General features: G+C 31.0%; 1 protein-coding gene across 1 annotated transcript in view; it reads right to left on the reverse strand.

The window, feature by feature from the left end:
• The window catches only part of LOC111052023 (tubulin polyglutamylase TTLL4), a 52,074-nt gene that overhangs the window by 16,599 nt on the left and 19,985 nt on the right, over positions 1-15,490 (reverse strand). The window contains 7 exon segments of the mRNA XM_039432049.1: positions 1,102-1,271; positions 9,720-9,796; positions 10,272-10,393; positions 10,998-11,083; positions 11,908-12,036; positions 12,890-13,015; positions 14,011-14,230. Coding sequence (XP_039287983.1) covers positions 1,102-1,271; positions 9,720-9,796; positions 10,272-10,393; positions 10,998-11,083; positions 11,908-12,036; positions 12,890-13,015; positions 14,011-14,230 — 930 coding nt within the window.

Consider the following 15,490-nt stretch of genomic DNA (forward strand, 5'->3'; position numbering starts at 1 on the left):
ATTTCAGGGCCTCTGACTTGACCTAACGTTTGTTTGTAGGCAGCCGGGACCGACGAAGAAACGTGACCATCCGACACAGGGATACTGATTGAAATACTGAAAGAAGTAGGATGTTGAGCCAATCAGTACCTCCCTATGTCAAGTTTCTAAGTCATAAAGTTTTCGTTGCAGGCTGATGCACGTCAGCTCACTACACACTAGTTAGGGATAGTGAGAAGTTGGTTAAAGGGTAGGTTTAGTTAGGAAGAGGTTGGAAGTATCGAGTTAATCCTTTAAATGGCAATATAATGATATTAATTAGAATTATTTGTTCGTTTTCAATCAAAATCAAATCAAAAAAACCTTTATTGGTTCCTCAATACAATAGCTATACAAAAACAAAACTTTCAGCAAAATATAAGAAACCAATCACCTGCAAGGAAAATCCTGTGCCCAGGTGAGAGGTGCTAATACAGTTCAATATGAGTCATAAAGAACTTACAAAATATATCTAATATACGAAACTGTATCTACTGGAATTTCTGGAAGCAACAGGTACTCAACATACTGAAAACTGGACATACTGAAGTTGCCCATCCGGACTGGTTCTTGATCAACTGCAATCTTGATGAAGTGACTGCCACCCATGGTCTATCTACTTGCTTTCTCTACAGTAGTGTTATCAACATTGGAAAGATAATGTCAAAATGAGATAATTTGTTGGGTGGTGACTCTCTGAAAGCAACACAAGCTACTTGACGTACTGAAAACTGGACGAACTGAGGTTGCCTACCAGAGCTGGTTCTTGATCAACTGAAATCTTGATGAAGTGACTACATGGGTACAGGGTAACCATGGTCTATCTACTTGTGTATGCTTTCTCTATGGTTTGTAGTATCAACATTGATATTTCAGAGAGAGGGAAGATCATATAATGAGATAATTTGTTTGCTGGTGTTATAAACATTGGAAAGATAAAGTCAAGATTTGAATTCTTTTCTATCAAAATTAGGGAGAGGAACAGTTTTAGGTTTATCCGGTTGATTCTCTCCCAATCATTCATTTGATGTAGTGATTGTGTAAATGTGAATTAATAAAATGAGAAATTGATGAGGTGTGTACCTGGGCTTATCTGGCAGTGTAGGCCGCTTTCCGCCGGCTGCCTTTTCGTCCGCCCCTTCGTCCACCTCCTCCTCCTCCGTTTCGGAGCCCCCCTCCTGCGCTGTTGCCGCCCCCGCCCCCGCTGCCTCCGCAGCTGCTGCTTGATGAACTTGAGTATGGCTCGTTGAGGCCTACATCAAACCACAATACAAACAATTAACACCTAGCACAGTCAAACGCAACCTCATTCTCATTACTCTACCCCATTCATTTCGATTGAAATTTATGAATAATCCTTTCAAATCATCCGACTTTTAGAATTGCAAGGTTTTATAATTTTACATAAGTACAAAATTTTAACATCAAGTATTGCCTCTTTAGAATGGCATGGCTTTATACTTTTACATAAGTACAAAATTTCAACATCAAGTACCCTAACTGGAAGTCGGAAATATCGAGTAAAAAATGACAATGAATCAATCAGTTTGTAATGATGGTCGCACACTAAATAAAAGCAATGTACTGACTGCTTGCTTTTAAATACTCAAGTGTCACTTCGTTACAATAAATTTAGTTTGTGTTAATGTAAATGGGGCATTTTTATATTCTCACCATTGAAGAATAGAAAAATATAGTGAATAGTAGCTAATAATCTTCTAATTTTTTGATTCAATTTTTCCTTAGAAGGGAGTGAATTTGAATGGATTGTTTCTTGCCGTCCGTACCGTGTTGCTACTTATAACCAACTGACGAGGCGTAACAACGCAACCCCCATTTAAACAGATAGTACCTATCGATAGATTGGCTATTTTTATATTATAGATTTGTTATTCACTTATATTTATTGGTTGATTCAAAGTAGAGTAAGGTTATGTGACGTGTCGTACGGCATAAAGTGTGCGTCCAGTCTAAGTATTAACATTTGAACAATTTTACTATCCGAGTCAAACAGTTTTACTATCTGAGTCGATTAAACAGACTCAGAATAAATTCTGAAGTAGTGTGAGTGGAATACTAATTGAAGATTGATTGAGAAATTATCAGCCTGTTTGAGTTTTCAGTCAAGCAATTAACATGTACTTAGAATGAGAGCTTGAGGATTAATGTAAAAATGTCAGATCTGTATCCTTATACCGTAATGATTGTTTGGAATCGTAATATCAAATACGTCACATTGTCTAAAAATAAATTTTATTGTAGTAATGGTATTAACTGGAAATATTCGATGATTAGTTCTACTTTAAAAGTACTCAACTAATTTCAATTGGATTATATAAATGGTATTAACTGAAAATAGTCGATAATTAGTTTTACTTTAAAAGTAGACAAATAATTTTGATTGCATTATATAAACTTTTTGCTCGATCCTAGGCTTTAAAGAATCGATATGGTGGCGACAATTTTCATCTAGTTTATTTCAAGTCCAAAATATTCTTAAAGTTTATTTAAAGTTGAAAAAGCAACTCACACTCCTATTTTCAATGTGTCCAAGATTAAGAAAAAAAAATCAATTTCTTATGCAGCATTTCAACAAACTCTGAATGAATATTATCAATACAATAATTATAATGTTAATAAATTCATTATATTATAATTATACTGTTCGACAACAGAATTTTAGATAATTGAAGAGTTGAATGCCGCTCATGGGAAATATTGACATTTTAAATTACCTTTCAATTCCGTACGTTGGTTATTACTATATAACAAGAAACAATTTGTTACATAAACATTCGTCTAGTAGAAAAAAAACAATACGTGGAATAATTATTAAACTAATGTATTAGGAACTCCATAATTATTAATACAAATCTAGAAATCAGAGCATTAGAAAAACAACTAGAGGGAATATAGGGTTAAAGTTTGTAATAAGTTTGCATGATATTAAAAATATCTCAAGAATGGATTACTGAGATGATCTAGATTAGTCCAAGTTAAAGTTTAGATAGTCTAATAAGTTTTCATGAAATAAAATGTCTTCAAAATGGATACGCAAAAGGTCTAGTTGATTATATAAGTCTGCATTCAAACTGAAGGCTAGAAAATCTTAGTAGCATATAAGTTAAGTTATATACTGTAACAAACACTCAGAGATAGGAGACTGTCTAAAAACATTGAAAAATGCTTTGTCCTTACCAACAGGATTACACTATTACTTTTACAGATAGTTAATTATAACAATGGAGGAATGTATATTGAAAGCAACTTGCTGATTGCACTGTAATATCTAGTGAGTAGAATAGAGGATCCTCAATCAAATTCCAATCGACAAGCTTAATAAATTTAGGAGTTCGAACAGAAAAGTATAGTCAAGAGGAATGATACATATTATATCAAATTTAAATATTCTATTCTAGTATTTACAAATAATTTTTAAATAGAATCTAGTAGAATATTGAGTTGATAATTCCACACCAAACAAGAAACCCAATATCTCTCATGAAAGGAAACGAGATGCTACACAAGCAAGCAAATATAAAAACATATTGCGATTAAGATAAATTACTTTGACTATCTAACAATTTGAGATTCTTATATAATAATTAAATATAATAATTATGGCTCATTATATCAAGTGTTCAGAAAAGATGCAGATGATGAATTACTAACTCTATCCAACAAATTGAAAAATGTATGGAGAGAATTAGTGTTATGTAATAAGTGTTTTGAAAAGATGCTTATTTTCGGTCAACCATCATTGACCACCTAATTTTTTATTACAACATACAAAAATGAAATTCTACTAATGTGCTATAAATTTTCAAAAACTGTCAAAACAGAATAACAGCTTTTAGCTGCTCAGGTTTACTTATTTTCAATAATGATTGTTCATTTTCAGTTGTCATAAGCTTGTCTATGAAGCTGATTAGAAAGACATTTAGGTCTTCAGAACAAGATATTATAATGAAATATAATTGGAAATGAATTTTTATCAACAAAACAAGAAATAGATTAAAAATTACCGGGAGAATGAACGGGAAATCAGGTTTTTTATTCAGATAGAATAAATTTATCCTGAATAATTGTTCCATATATTGTTATAAGTTAGCATATTTTTGTAGAATCCAAAAATATTCTATAATCAGATTGTTATGAATGGGAAGGAAATATAAATTGTGTTTCAATTAGCATTGATGAGAGCCAGTAAACTCAATTTGCATCTCTTTCCAAACACTTATTTAAGATATCTACTAAAAATCTAAATTGACTGATTTTCAACTTTACTAGAGAAAGGGTTGTCTTTATACTTTATAAAGAACAATTACTACTACACCTAACCTATTTACAAAAAATAACATGAGTTATTTAATGTTTTTTCTATCATGTAACGTTAGTAATTGTAGGTTACCAAACAGAGAATCAACATAGCCTACTAACTATGTAACTAACTATTGATGTACAGTAAGTTGACTATTAATCACTTGGTGAGCATGAGAATAATAAATATTTGGTACATTATTTTATCAAATATTTAGAATAATATAATAATTAATACATAACAAATATATTTTCAATTTTACTACTGTTTTCATGAAGACTGACGAGATTGTTCAAATCCGATTCTCAATGAGAATCTCTTATCTAAACCCTCTATTTCGAACATAAGATAAAAACGTCTAAAGTTCTATACAGTGTACAGAAAGATTTTCAACTGATCCAACTTTTTTCAACTCAGTTCATTCAAAACGTTTTCGACACCAGTATTTTTACAACCGAACCGAAAATTACAATGTACATTTATTTTCAGTGTTTATAAAATACCATTTCCGGCAAAAGCACATGCTTCCATGCATGTAACTATGAACCTCTTTCCCAAAAACCAGCATCATACAATCAGAAACCATATTTTTATCACAATTGTGCAAGAAAAAACTACAATGAATCAATCAAGACCTGGAATCATACGAGGGAAGGTGGTCTTGTTTTATATTAGAGAAGGAAGCTGAAAACACATTTCCATTCATGATGCCCTTTCAAATTCTTCATGAGAATACAGAACAGCAAGGAAATATTCACATAATATACCTATTTGATCTATTAAAAGAACAATTTGCATTGCCGATGAACATGATGTCCTCCACATATAAACCCCTTCTTCAAAGATCGAGCTGAAAAGATATTCGAATCATAGTATATATCATTGAGCATTGAGGAATACGCATATTTACGAATTATTTCTAGTGAACTCCATTCAAAAAAGCCATTCAAGTGGAAACAACAATTCAATAACTCATTTTGACTGGATATTTTGTCATAGTTACCGAGTGGAAACAACAATTCAATAACTCATTTTGACTGGATATTTTGTCATAGTTACCGAGTCATTACTTGTACAAGTTTTATTCCTTCAATATACGGCGACAAATGTAATTTAACTCAATTATAAATAAAACCGGTATTATAGTGTAACAAGATAAAAATGACAGTTTAGAAAAAAAACTAGTAACAGAAATTTAATTCTTTAGACAATATTAAGGCCAATTGAATAATAAGTTAATGTTACTATCATCAAAATACGCGAAATGGTATAGAGCCAGCTTATTTAGCAAAATATTTCTGAAGCATTACACACTAGTAAGTAAAATTATGTAAATATTTTGAGCAATTATTATTAATTTTACAATTCAAAATGTTTAGCCTTGCTGAAGTATTCAGGAGCTTTTAAAAGATAGTAATATAGGATCGCAATTGCATCTACTGCATATTATATTTATTTTGGCTTATTTATTAAAGAACTTATCGAAAATATTGAGAAAAAATTAGAAAGTTTCATAAAGGTAATTTAAATATGAGTAATTGTATACAAGAAATTACAATGGAAAAGTCTCCTCCAATTTCTTCTACAATAATACTAAGGAGCTTTAAACAATATTGACTAATAGCTCAAGGAGCACAAGAAAAAGCCGTACTCTATATTTAAGGAGAACAAAATAAATAATGAATCATTTAAAGAGTAATGTAATAGAAAAATATAACAATCACTTGGACTCTGAGTTCTGTAAGTGCATCAGGAGGAATGAGCTATTCAACTTGAAAATTAACCGACAACCTATTGAAGCATTTAGCTTCAGGGAAAAATTATTTTTATCAATGAATTTGAGTGCAGCATGTGAGCTACGAATACAATGTACAGTATTTTGCAACAATGGAGCGAGGAGAAATGATTTTATTAACATTGTTAGAGAAGACAGCTACTTCTTCTATTCAATCTAGAAAACAATTTCAAAGATATTGATTCTTTTATATATAAATTATTTTCAGAAGAATAAATTTATGAATATTGAGCTAAAAAATGTTTGGGTTCAATTCCTCTACATTCAATTGATAAATAATCCTCTTTACGATAACAGTCTATATTTATTTTTCTGGATGCATATGCTTACAAATAGAATGTATTTCTTCATTTTTTAACGTTCATTTTCATTAAATTTTCAATTTACTAAAGTGAATTTAACATGGTCGTGAATATGTTAAAAATATCTGGAGTATATAGATTGATAGTTTTAAGAAGTAGTAAAAGTCGTCCTCCATATTTATTGAAGGAGGCACCGTTTATCACACTATGTGGATGAACATTCTTTCTATCATCTCCGGTTTCTAATCGAATTCCTCCCGAAACCATTCCAATATAGTACTCAAGATAGCTACAAGAAATACATAACGTCCAATACTAACATGGATTTCGACAGCTAATTATTATAACGAAACTGACAAGAATATTGAAATACTTTTTCTAACTATAATATAAATGATAAGAAAATCTAGTATCTACTAGCCTAATACGATAGCCTATAACTGTATGAGATAAATTATTCTAATCTATAAATTAATGTTTGAAGTATCTACGATATGGAATAGTCTATAATCCGGTTACCATCAAACTGCAATTCAATTCAATTTGAAAGTTGTTCAACAATAATAAATCTTGTACCGGTACTAAATAAATTAGCACTAACACACAGGAGGAGAGAGACTACACGCTCAACTACACGCTCTGTAGAGACTGCACTTCCAACAATAACCCAAATGCCAAACTTACACGCCTCTGCTCGCTTATAGTGGCAGTATATTTTCCTCAACACACCATACACTTTGTCCTTTTTACAGAAAAAATCAATACAAAACGTACATCATTTGGTTTGCACTTTCAATACAATAATATTATTCAGCAATGAAAGCTTGGAATTTCATCATATTACTTTTGTAGTATTTAGGTAGGCCTACCTCCAAGTTTCCAACCACTTTCCAATCACTTCATATTATTTTCAAATTCAAGCTCAAGGGAGATAAAAATAATCACATTCACATATCATAATCTTATAAAAACACAAATAGAACAATGAACTAGTTTGTAACCATTTTTCTCCAGGCTTATACTAAACAGTTACAGTAAAAGGTACAGCTTCCAAAATATAAAACACCCAATATTGAATGCAGTCTTCTTGATATATTTTCAATCATTATATTTTTCGAAAAAAATTATACCATCAAAGACTGCTCATATTTAAGAAGTGGAGCTTATTGCCACGATTTAAAAACTAGAAATTGATTTGAATAACCTTTATGTTGGTCAATTGATTTAAAGCTGATGAAAGGCCCATTTTTATAAAATGCAGTACATGATTTGGCTAAACATGATGCCTTCTTGTCTTGTACCTCACTACTGAGACGTGGATGAGACTGAACCGTTTTAGATAGTCGCATGTCACCCGTACGAGATGTATTGATAATAGGTTAGAGTTAAGTAAGAGTTACTGTTGTTTCTGGCCAAAAAAAATGGTCACCAATCCAAGAATATAGATTTTAAACATACAAATAATATTCGGTGTCCTAAAAACTTGTGATCCCAGTACAACTAAAGTATTTTACAATATAAAACGGACTAAAAATTGTCCTAGTGAACTCAGGTTCTAGATTTTCAACATCCGGGTGTAAAAATTAAGAATTTCGATATTTTTAAAAATGTTCTAAATTAAGAATCATTTTAATAATTATTTTGTTTTGCAATTTTTTCGAGGTCGGATTCTGTTCATTTTAGCCTATAGAATTACTTTTTAGGACTGAAGTCACCTTTCACTTTCAGAAAAAGTATGAACATTAGAGAATTAAAAAAATCCACGAAACATTCTATAACTTTACCTCCGTTAGTAAATTGAAAAAGGTGGAAATAAGCATTATTTGAACAGCCCATATTCCAATCCATTCAAGCCACCAGATCTGACAGGAAAATGAAGATTGTGCAAACAGAAAGATTATCAACAGAGCTTTTCGAACACCGCTTGTTTTTAGTTTACCTGGCGAGTAATATTTTTTCAGAGCTAATGATCTTCCGGGCCTAGACTTTAGCCGCCAAGAACTCAGTAAGGAGGACCAAGATTTCTTCCATTCCTAAATTTTCATTAAAAATTATGATAAAGAGAGCCAAAACACAAGGAAAAATTTCCACCACCAATTGCTACTATTTCTAGTTGGTGATTCACGAATTGAACAAGTTTATTCCATATGCTCAACCTACTTACTCTCTGTTCTACTCAATAACAAATTTACTTTTAAACTTATTTCAATATCTACTAACAATTCTTATTCATTCATAAAATTTGCTTCAGATTCTTCGACCAAGGACAAAACTGAATCGTGGAATTATCAATCAAATACTATCATAAATGAAAATCATTGTATTTGATAGGAGCTTAGACTTACAAATAAATAGAAGTAAAAGTAGCTTAGAATAAGATGATGCGAGTGAATAAATCAGGATAAAAAAGAGTTGTTATGATTATGTTTTTAAATTAGAGGGAAGATATAAAAGTATGAAAATGTATGAATGCATGAAACAAAATTTGAGAGGAGGGAAGGCCTAACATTTTTCCGGATTTATTTTATACAGATTAGTAGAAAATTCGATGAAGATGTTTCAACCTAAAATATTACTGAACTTTTTCATCGAATTCCAGGCATCTCATTCTTTGGACAGAAAGTTTAAACCTGTGAATATTCAAGTAACTAACTACTACATCTAAAAGAATATTTTCAAATTTTATCGCGGAAAATGCAATACTGGAATGATCTATTACAGCACTATTTACTTTTCGGTTATTACAGCTTAAATAGTCGTTAGTTCAGTATCTTTCAATAGTCTAAAAAATACAACTATAATTCTGATCTATTTCTCTCTATGAAAATGTGACATAATTGCTAGTTGAGTAAAAAGTTTTTAGATTTTGAAGACTAAAATAACGATGAATATTTTAGCATAGCATTCACAAAATTACAATACTTTCAATTAGTTTCTTTTAAAATGTACAATTATTTACCATATTCAAGTTTTATTTTTATAAATAATTTATTCAAAATACGTACATGCCTGATCTAATAGATAATTGATCTCACTATAGATATAATTAGCAGTAATGTTTTCCTAAGGAACTAAGTTTTCTCAGGGGTTTTATTAATTTATAATTTAGGTTGATCTTTCTATTATCGTTTCTCATATTAATCAAATATTATAATGATTAATTAAAATACTATGATAGAAATTTAGAATTTGATGATAGGAAATAAAAAAGAAAAAATGAAGAATGTAATGAGAAAATAGATGTGAAGCAAGTATGAATAAAATTGAAATTGGAAAATCTTACCTTTGTTCGTTTTTGTTGAGCATAATCGACTTCAAGATGTACATTTTGCAAACACAAGTTTTCCAGTAATTGAACACCTGAAAAAAGGATTCTTTATGTTATTGAAGAACTAACTATTCAACTTAACTATTTTAAACAATATAATACAATGTATCAATCAGTGAATTATTCTATGATAATTCATAATTATTGCAGAATTATCATTATACTGTTTACAGAAATAATAGAGGGCATATTTAATCATAAATTAATCCAATGGGAATAGGCAACAAACTATTGTTTCAAAAGTGTAAACATTTTCTAAATAAACATTACCTCTCTTAAATTGATTGAAATAAACATGCCTTAAAAAATTCAAATAAGACAACAATCTGGGAATTAGTGAATTTCTTTTTTTTTTTGATAATTATCAGAGGTTAATAAACTGTAACTGAAAATAGTCATTGATAGTGACAAGACTCGAAACAGAAATAGGCAAAGTAAATGGTTTCAGAATACAAAATATTTTGCGACTAATGAAAAACTGTTATTTTCATAGTAGGATTTTCTTACCTTTACTTCTGTTCTTGTGATAACGTGTTTCCCAAGCATCAAATAGCATATTATAATAACGCGGATTGTCAAAAAACTGGAAATACTCATGTGTCTGCTTTGTCGGAAAGATTTTCTGGAAGCTGGAATGAAATGGAAATGAAATTAATATCATTGACAGATTTTCTAATCAATTATACAAATAAGATCAATATCGTTGTACTTCAAGCAACTGAAAATATGAATGTAATATTGGTTGAAGAGAATGGAAATTCAGTAAGATATTAAAAATCACTCAAGCTGAGATAACATTTCAATGTAATTTTACAACTATAAAAAATGAGATTAATATCTAATCATATGCTGGTTCATACGGTTCTTGGAAAGTGGCATTGATAGTTTTGATATATTAAAAAAAATTCATTTGCAATGTTAAAAACATAGTGTTGAAAACATATATTCCTAGTAGATTTCAAAAAACTGGGATAACTAATATAGAAATATGAGAACTTTCTTGCATAAAAGATTAGATTCTTATAAATTATTTAATTTATTCAGTTCAACTTTTTCAGGAAAATCTGCAGTAGCAGCAAATCAACTTGAATATAGTTCCGCAATATAAAAATATTGGTGTTGATCCATCAGGCTACTGCGTTATGAATATTGCCAATTTACATAGATGAGAAATTATTTTTCAGAATATGTTATTTTAGTTTTTATGTTACGTCGTTGTTTGAAATGACTTACTTCCCCATTTGAGTGAGTTCATCTTCGTACTGAATCAGGTGTCGGACGTCGTCAGGAGTCAAGTCTTCCAATATACTATCCAGATACTGCAATTAAAAATTAATTACACATTAAAAGACACAATAATTGACAGCTTGTTCAATACTATCAATCAATCAGCATGCTTCAAAGCCTATAAAACTGAATTAATTAAAAATGTAAATTGATGTTATTCCAAAAAAAAGATATTGTATCAAGTAATTCAATCTACTGAATTTATTTAAACTTATATTGTATTCTATTCAATCGTAACAGAATATGGAACAATGAAATATTACAGATGAGACGACCTAGGATCGTGTGAACTGCCGACTGCGTGACTAGGAGAGAGCCGACCCCAAATAATGGAAATAAGGCAAAGCGAAGAAGAATTCAATCGTAATGATGATTGTGAATGATAAATAATAAAAAAGTAATTGAATATGTTTCTAAACTACTAAGCCATATTATTTAGTACAGTAACTAAACTTAATAGTATTTTTCAGTTATCAGTGATGATTTAGGGAAATATTCTAATTTAATTTGGTTTTCTACCTTTCTAATTTCAAATTCCTAGTTTGGGCCTTTATTTTGGACTCAAAATTGGATAAAAATAATGAAGTGTCAACATAACCTATTTTTGAACAAATTTGGGAGAGGAAAAGTTTTGGGCTTTAAGCCTGTTATTCCTTACCCAATCATTCATAATTGATAATGATATTGTATGTATCAATGTATAAATGAATAATATGTTAAAATGTTCAATAATAAGTTATTCATTATTGAGTGATTTTATACTAAGCTAGCCAAAAGTTGGCCATCTGTTCATTTACTTCCTGTATGACTTATCTATCTTTTCTAATACCATGAATTAATGGAAATGTATACACACCTCATCTCTCGATTCAATTTGTTGATATTCGTTATGCTTGTATCGCTCAGCAGGTGAAAGTACAGTGGTATACAGTCTTCGATCATAGCACAATGAACCATTGATTCCAAGATTTGGGACTAGTGAATCCTTGAAACAGAACAGACATATTTTCAAAATAATACAAGATCCATACTGAAAACAAGATTCAGCAAAAGGCAACAATCTCAACAATTTGAATTACATGACAAGTACAGTAAGTAAAATTGTTTCATCCATACATTTTCTGAACGAAGAAGAGTTCTACTATGAAACTATTCTATAAAAAATTTGAGAATATTAGATAAATTTGACATGAAATAACCAGTAAAAGTAAAACCAAAACCTACACAGCTCAATATACTTCCATAAGGAATCACATACTGGAACATGTATGTGTATTAACATAAGTATTCAATGTCTGATATTTATACAGAAAAATAATAAGTAACTGCTGTCAAAGAATGGGGTACTAATCTAGTCTATATTGTACGTGATATCTATATATTCTGATTTGTAATTGTATTGACTAATAAAGTAGTTTTTTATTACTGTATGGAATAGTATAATAGATATAGACAAAAATTATTATTTATCTATCGGAAGATAACAGTAATACTGCATAAAGTGTTTATTAGAAAAGGGAAAAAATAAGTTATTTAAATTATTCTAATTACAGCTGAAGATGTGTAGATTTCAACACGAAACTTCAGTCCTGTGTACAATCTAATAAATGTGGATGTGACAAAAATAAAACTGTGCTTTTTCAATTATTCTAATTACGAAATTTCTGTGAAACTTTCACACTCATAGTCTTGGTTTTTAGGATTCTTATTGAATCTAATGGACCATTATATGCAATGAATGTCTTAGAAACAGGGCCTCAGATTTATTGATGTATTTATAAATCTGCAAGTTTCGACACAGTGTGGAACAGGTAGTTTTTGATGGTTGAATTTGTCACCTGTTGCGTGGTAGTCATTTTGTTGGGGATCTGATATCCTGCCAGGTTCATGAGGTCCCTGACCAGGGGACCTTTTACAGCCGTATCCAGAGGAGTCGACGAGTGCAACGAAGGAGATATGTTCACCTGAAAAACACCAATACCAACAAGTAGTTATTACTTTGTAATAAAATGTAATTGCTATTACTTTGTATAGCAATAACTGATTGATTCAAATAGTTCCCTTAGCTAGAGTAAAAACGGTCCATAAGAGAATGGCGACTACTTTCGTTGAATGATACTGATTCATATGCTCGCTAGGTCAAGCTCGGTCAAGACATTATTTAACATGGTCAAACAGGGTTCGCTTTACAACTGTGCACTGGAATTATCGAATGTCGCCGTACAAATCATTATGTTCCAATGCATTCGTTGTAAAGCGTACCTGATTTTACCATGTTCACCATGTTTTACCATGTCTTGAACGAGCTTGGTGAAACCGGGCACTAAAAGATTCAAGATATTGATCGATCTTTTATTAAACTGCGATATTACATGATACAATAATAAATTTTGATTCTGTTTTTGACTGAGGATGATTCTAACATGAGCAATAGGGCTGTGCTTGGGTAATGAGAGGGATGATAGTGAGAGAGATTATGTGAATAGTGAGATTAGAGATGAGTGGAATAACTACAGCTATAGGTGGGTTCCAAACGAACGGGGAGCGATTTTCAAACTCATGAATGGTACTTAGAGGAGTTCGACTACCGAAACTTATAAATTATAAACTATTGAAAAATTAATCTGGACTAGGTCGTTGAATTGAAAATTTATGATTGTGGAAAATCTGTACATTACGCAGCTGTTTAGCATTTTTATAAATTGGGAAGGGAAAATATTTGAGCGAAGCCCTATCAGTTAACTCTATCAGTGTTACTCAAAAGGCTCAGGCTCAGAGGCTCAGGGTGTGTCTCCTCAAAACAACATCATGATATTATGATGAAACCAATCTCAGTGATAATCCAGGTAGACAAAAAATCATTACTAAACGGGGTTGTAATACCCAGACTCATGAACACAACATCAGTATTAGGTAATACTACAAAATATTGTATAAATGAATAAGGAGCTACACTGACCTCCAACAGCCATGGCTTCAAGTCCTCGTCGAGGAGAATGTCGACGCCAAAGAGCTCGTAGGCGCAATAGCGAGAGGTGAGGTGGGCGTGCGACAGCTGGGTCATCGACGATTCGCCACTGATCACAGTTTTTATCACAAGGTCAACCATGCGAGCCCATAACTGCTGCACGTTCACGCCTTTGTGCTTCTCCAAGAAGCTCCACAACGCCTTCAGGGTCCTGAAACAACAAATACCAAGTCATTAGAAAGAAATGATCATGGAAAATAGAATCGAATTATATGAAAGTGAGTGTTAACATTATGAGAAACGGGTTGGTTTTGCCATGATTAGATTTAAACGAATTTTTATGAGGCAAAGTTCTATTGAATTCTATAGTGAGATTCAAGTTATTAGGCCAGCACCTGAATTTACATTGCTATCCTTGTCTGTCAATAGACAAAGCAGATAGCTCCTTCCTTTTCTAGCTCCGCAACGTTGCTAAACTGTTTGCAGGCTATGTTGAAATATAATGAACTACTAGATAATCTAATCTCAATAACAAAAAATTACTCTTAAATTATTAAAAAATATAATTCAGAAAACCGCAATAATTATTAAATTTTATCAAATCATAAAATAGTTATTTGTGCAACTAGTGCGCAAAGTGACAGTTTGCTGCACCGAAAGAAACGTTTACGCACGAGCCGTAGGCGAGGGCGGAATGGTTTCTTGAGTGCAGCAGAGGAACTTTACGCACGTATTTCACATTAAATTTTTCCGACAGTTACCATTGAATATGAGAAGTGATTGATTATGGGTAAAATGACTGGCTGAAATCCATCAAATTAATGTTTGTCTGTATAACTTTGTTATTAATGACCAATTTTTTTCAAACTTTATAATCCAATTGAAAATTAATAATCGATAAATTATTCAAATTAAAAATTAAATTAATCCAATTAATTTGAAAATTTGAATAATTTTGAGTAAATCTTAATTTCTAAATAATTTTCCAACCAATCAATTTATGAATGAAAAAATATTATTTGAAATAATGAATAATTAATGATATTCAAAATGTATAATTTAATGAGTTCTCATTTTTATTTATTTGAAAATCAGAAAGAATATAGATAGAACAAATTCGCATTCAAAATACACGCCAACAATGTTAACAGCTGATTGGGATGGCTGCAAGATAATACACAAAGTATAAAGAGTACGCAAAGTAATACTTTGCGCACTAGAGCGGAAAAGTGATTCTTTGCGGCCTGCAATCAGTGCAGAAATGGTTATTTTCCAAGGTACCTGTAGGAAAAATATATTTTCCTATTGAATTTAATAATTTGAGATCTAATTGTTCATTATTAACAATTTAATAATATACGAGATATAACAATTAATATATCAGATATAAAGGGCTACAATTAATGTATCAGATATAAAAGGACACTTGAATCACAGCTATATAGGTGATGGTAAAATAGATAACTGACAA

Source organism: Nilaparvata lugens, chromosome 1 (assembly GCF_014356525.2).
Source record: "Nilaparvata lugens isolate BPH chromosome 1, ASM1435652v1, whole genome shotgun sequence".
NCBI lineage: Eukaryota > Metazoa > Arthropoda > Insecta > Hemiptera > Delphacidae > Nilaparvata > Nilaparvata lugens.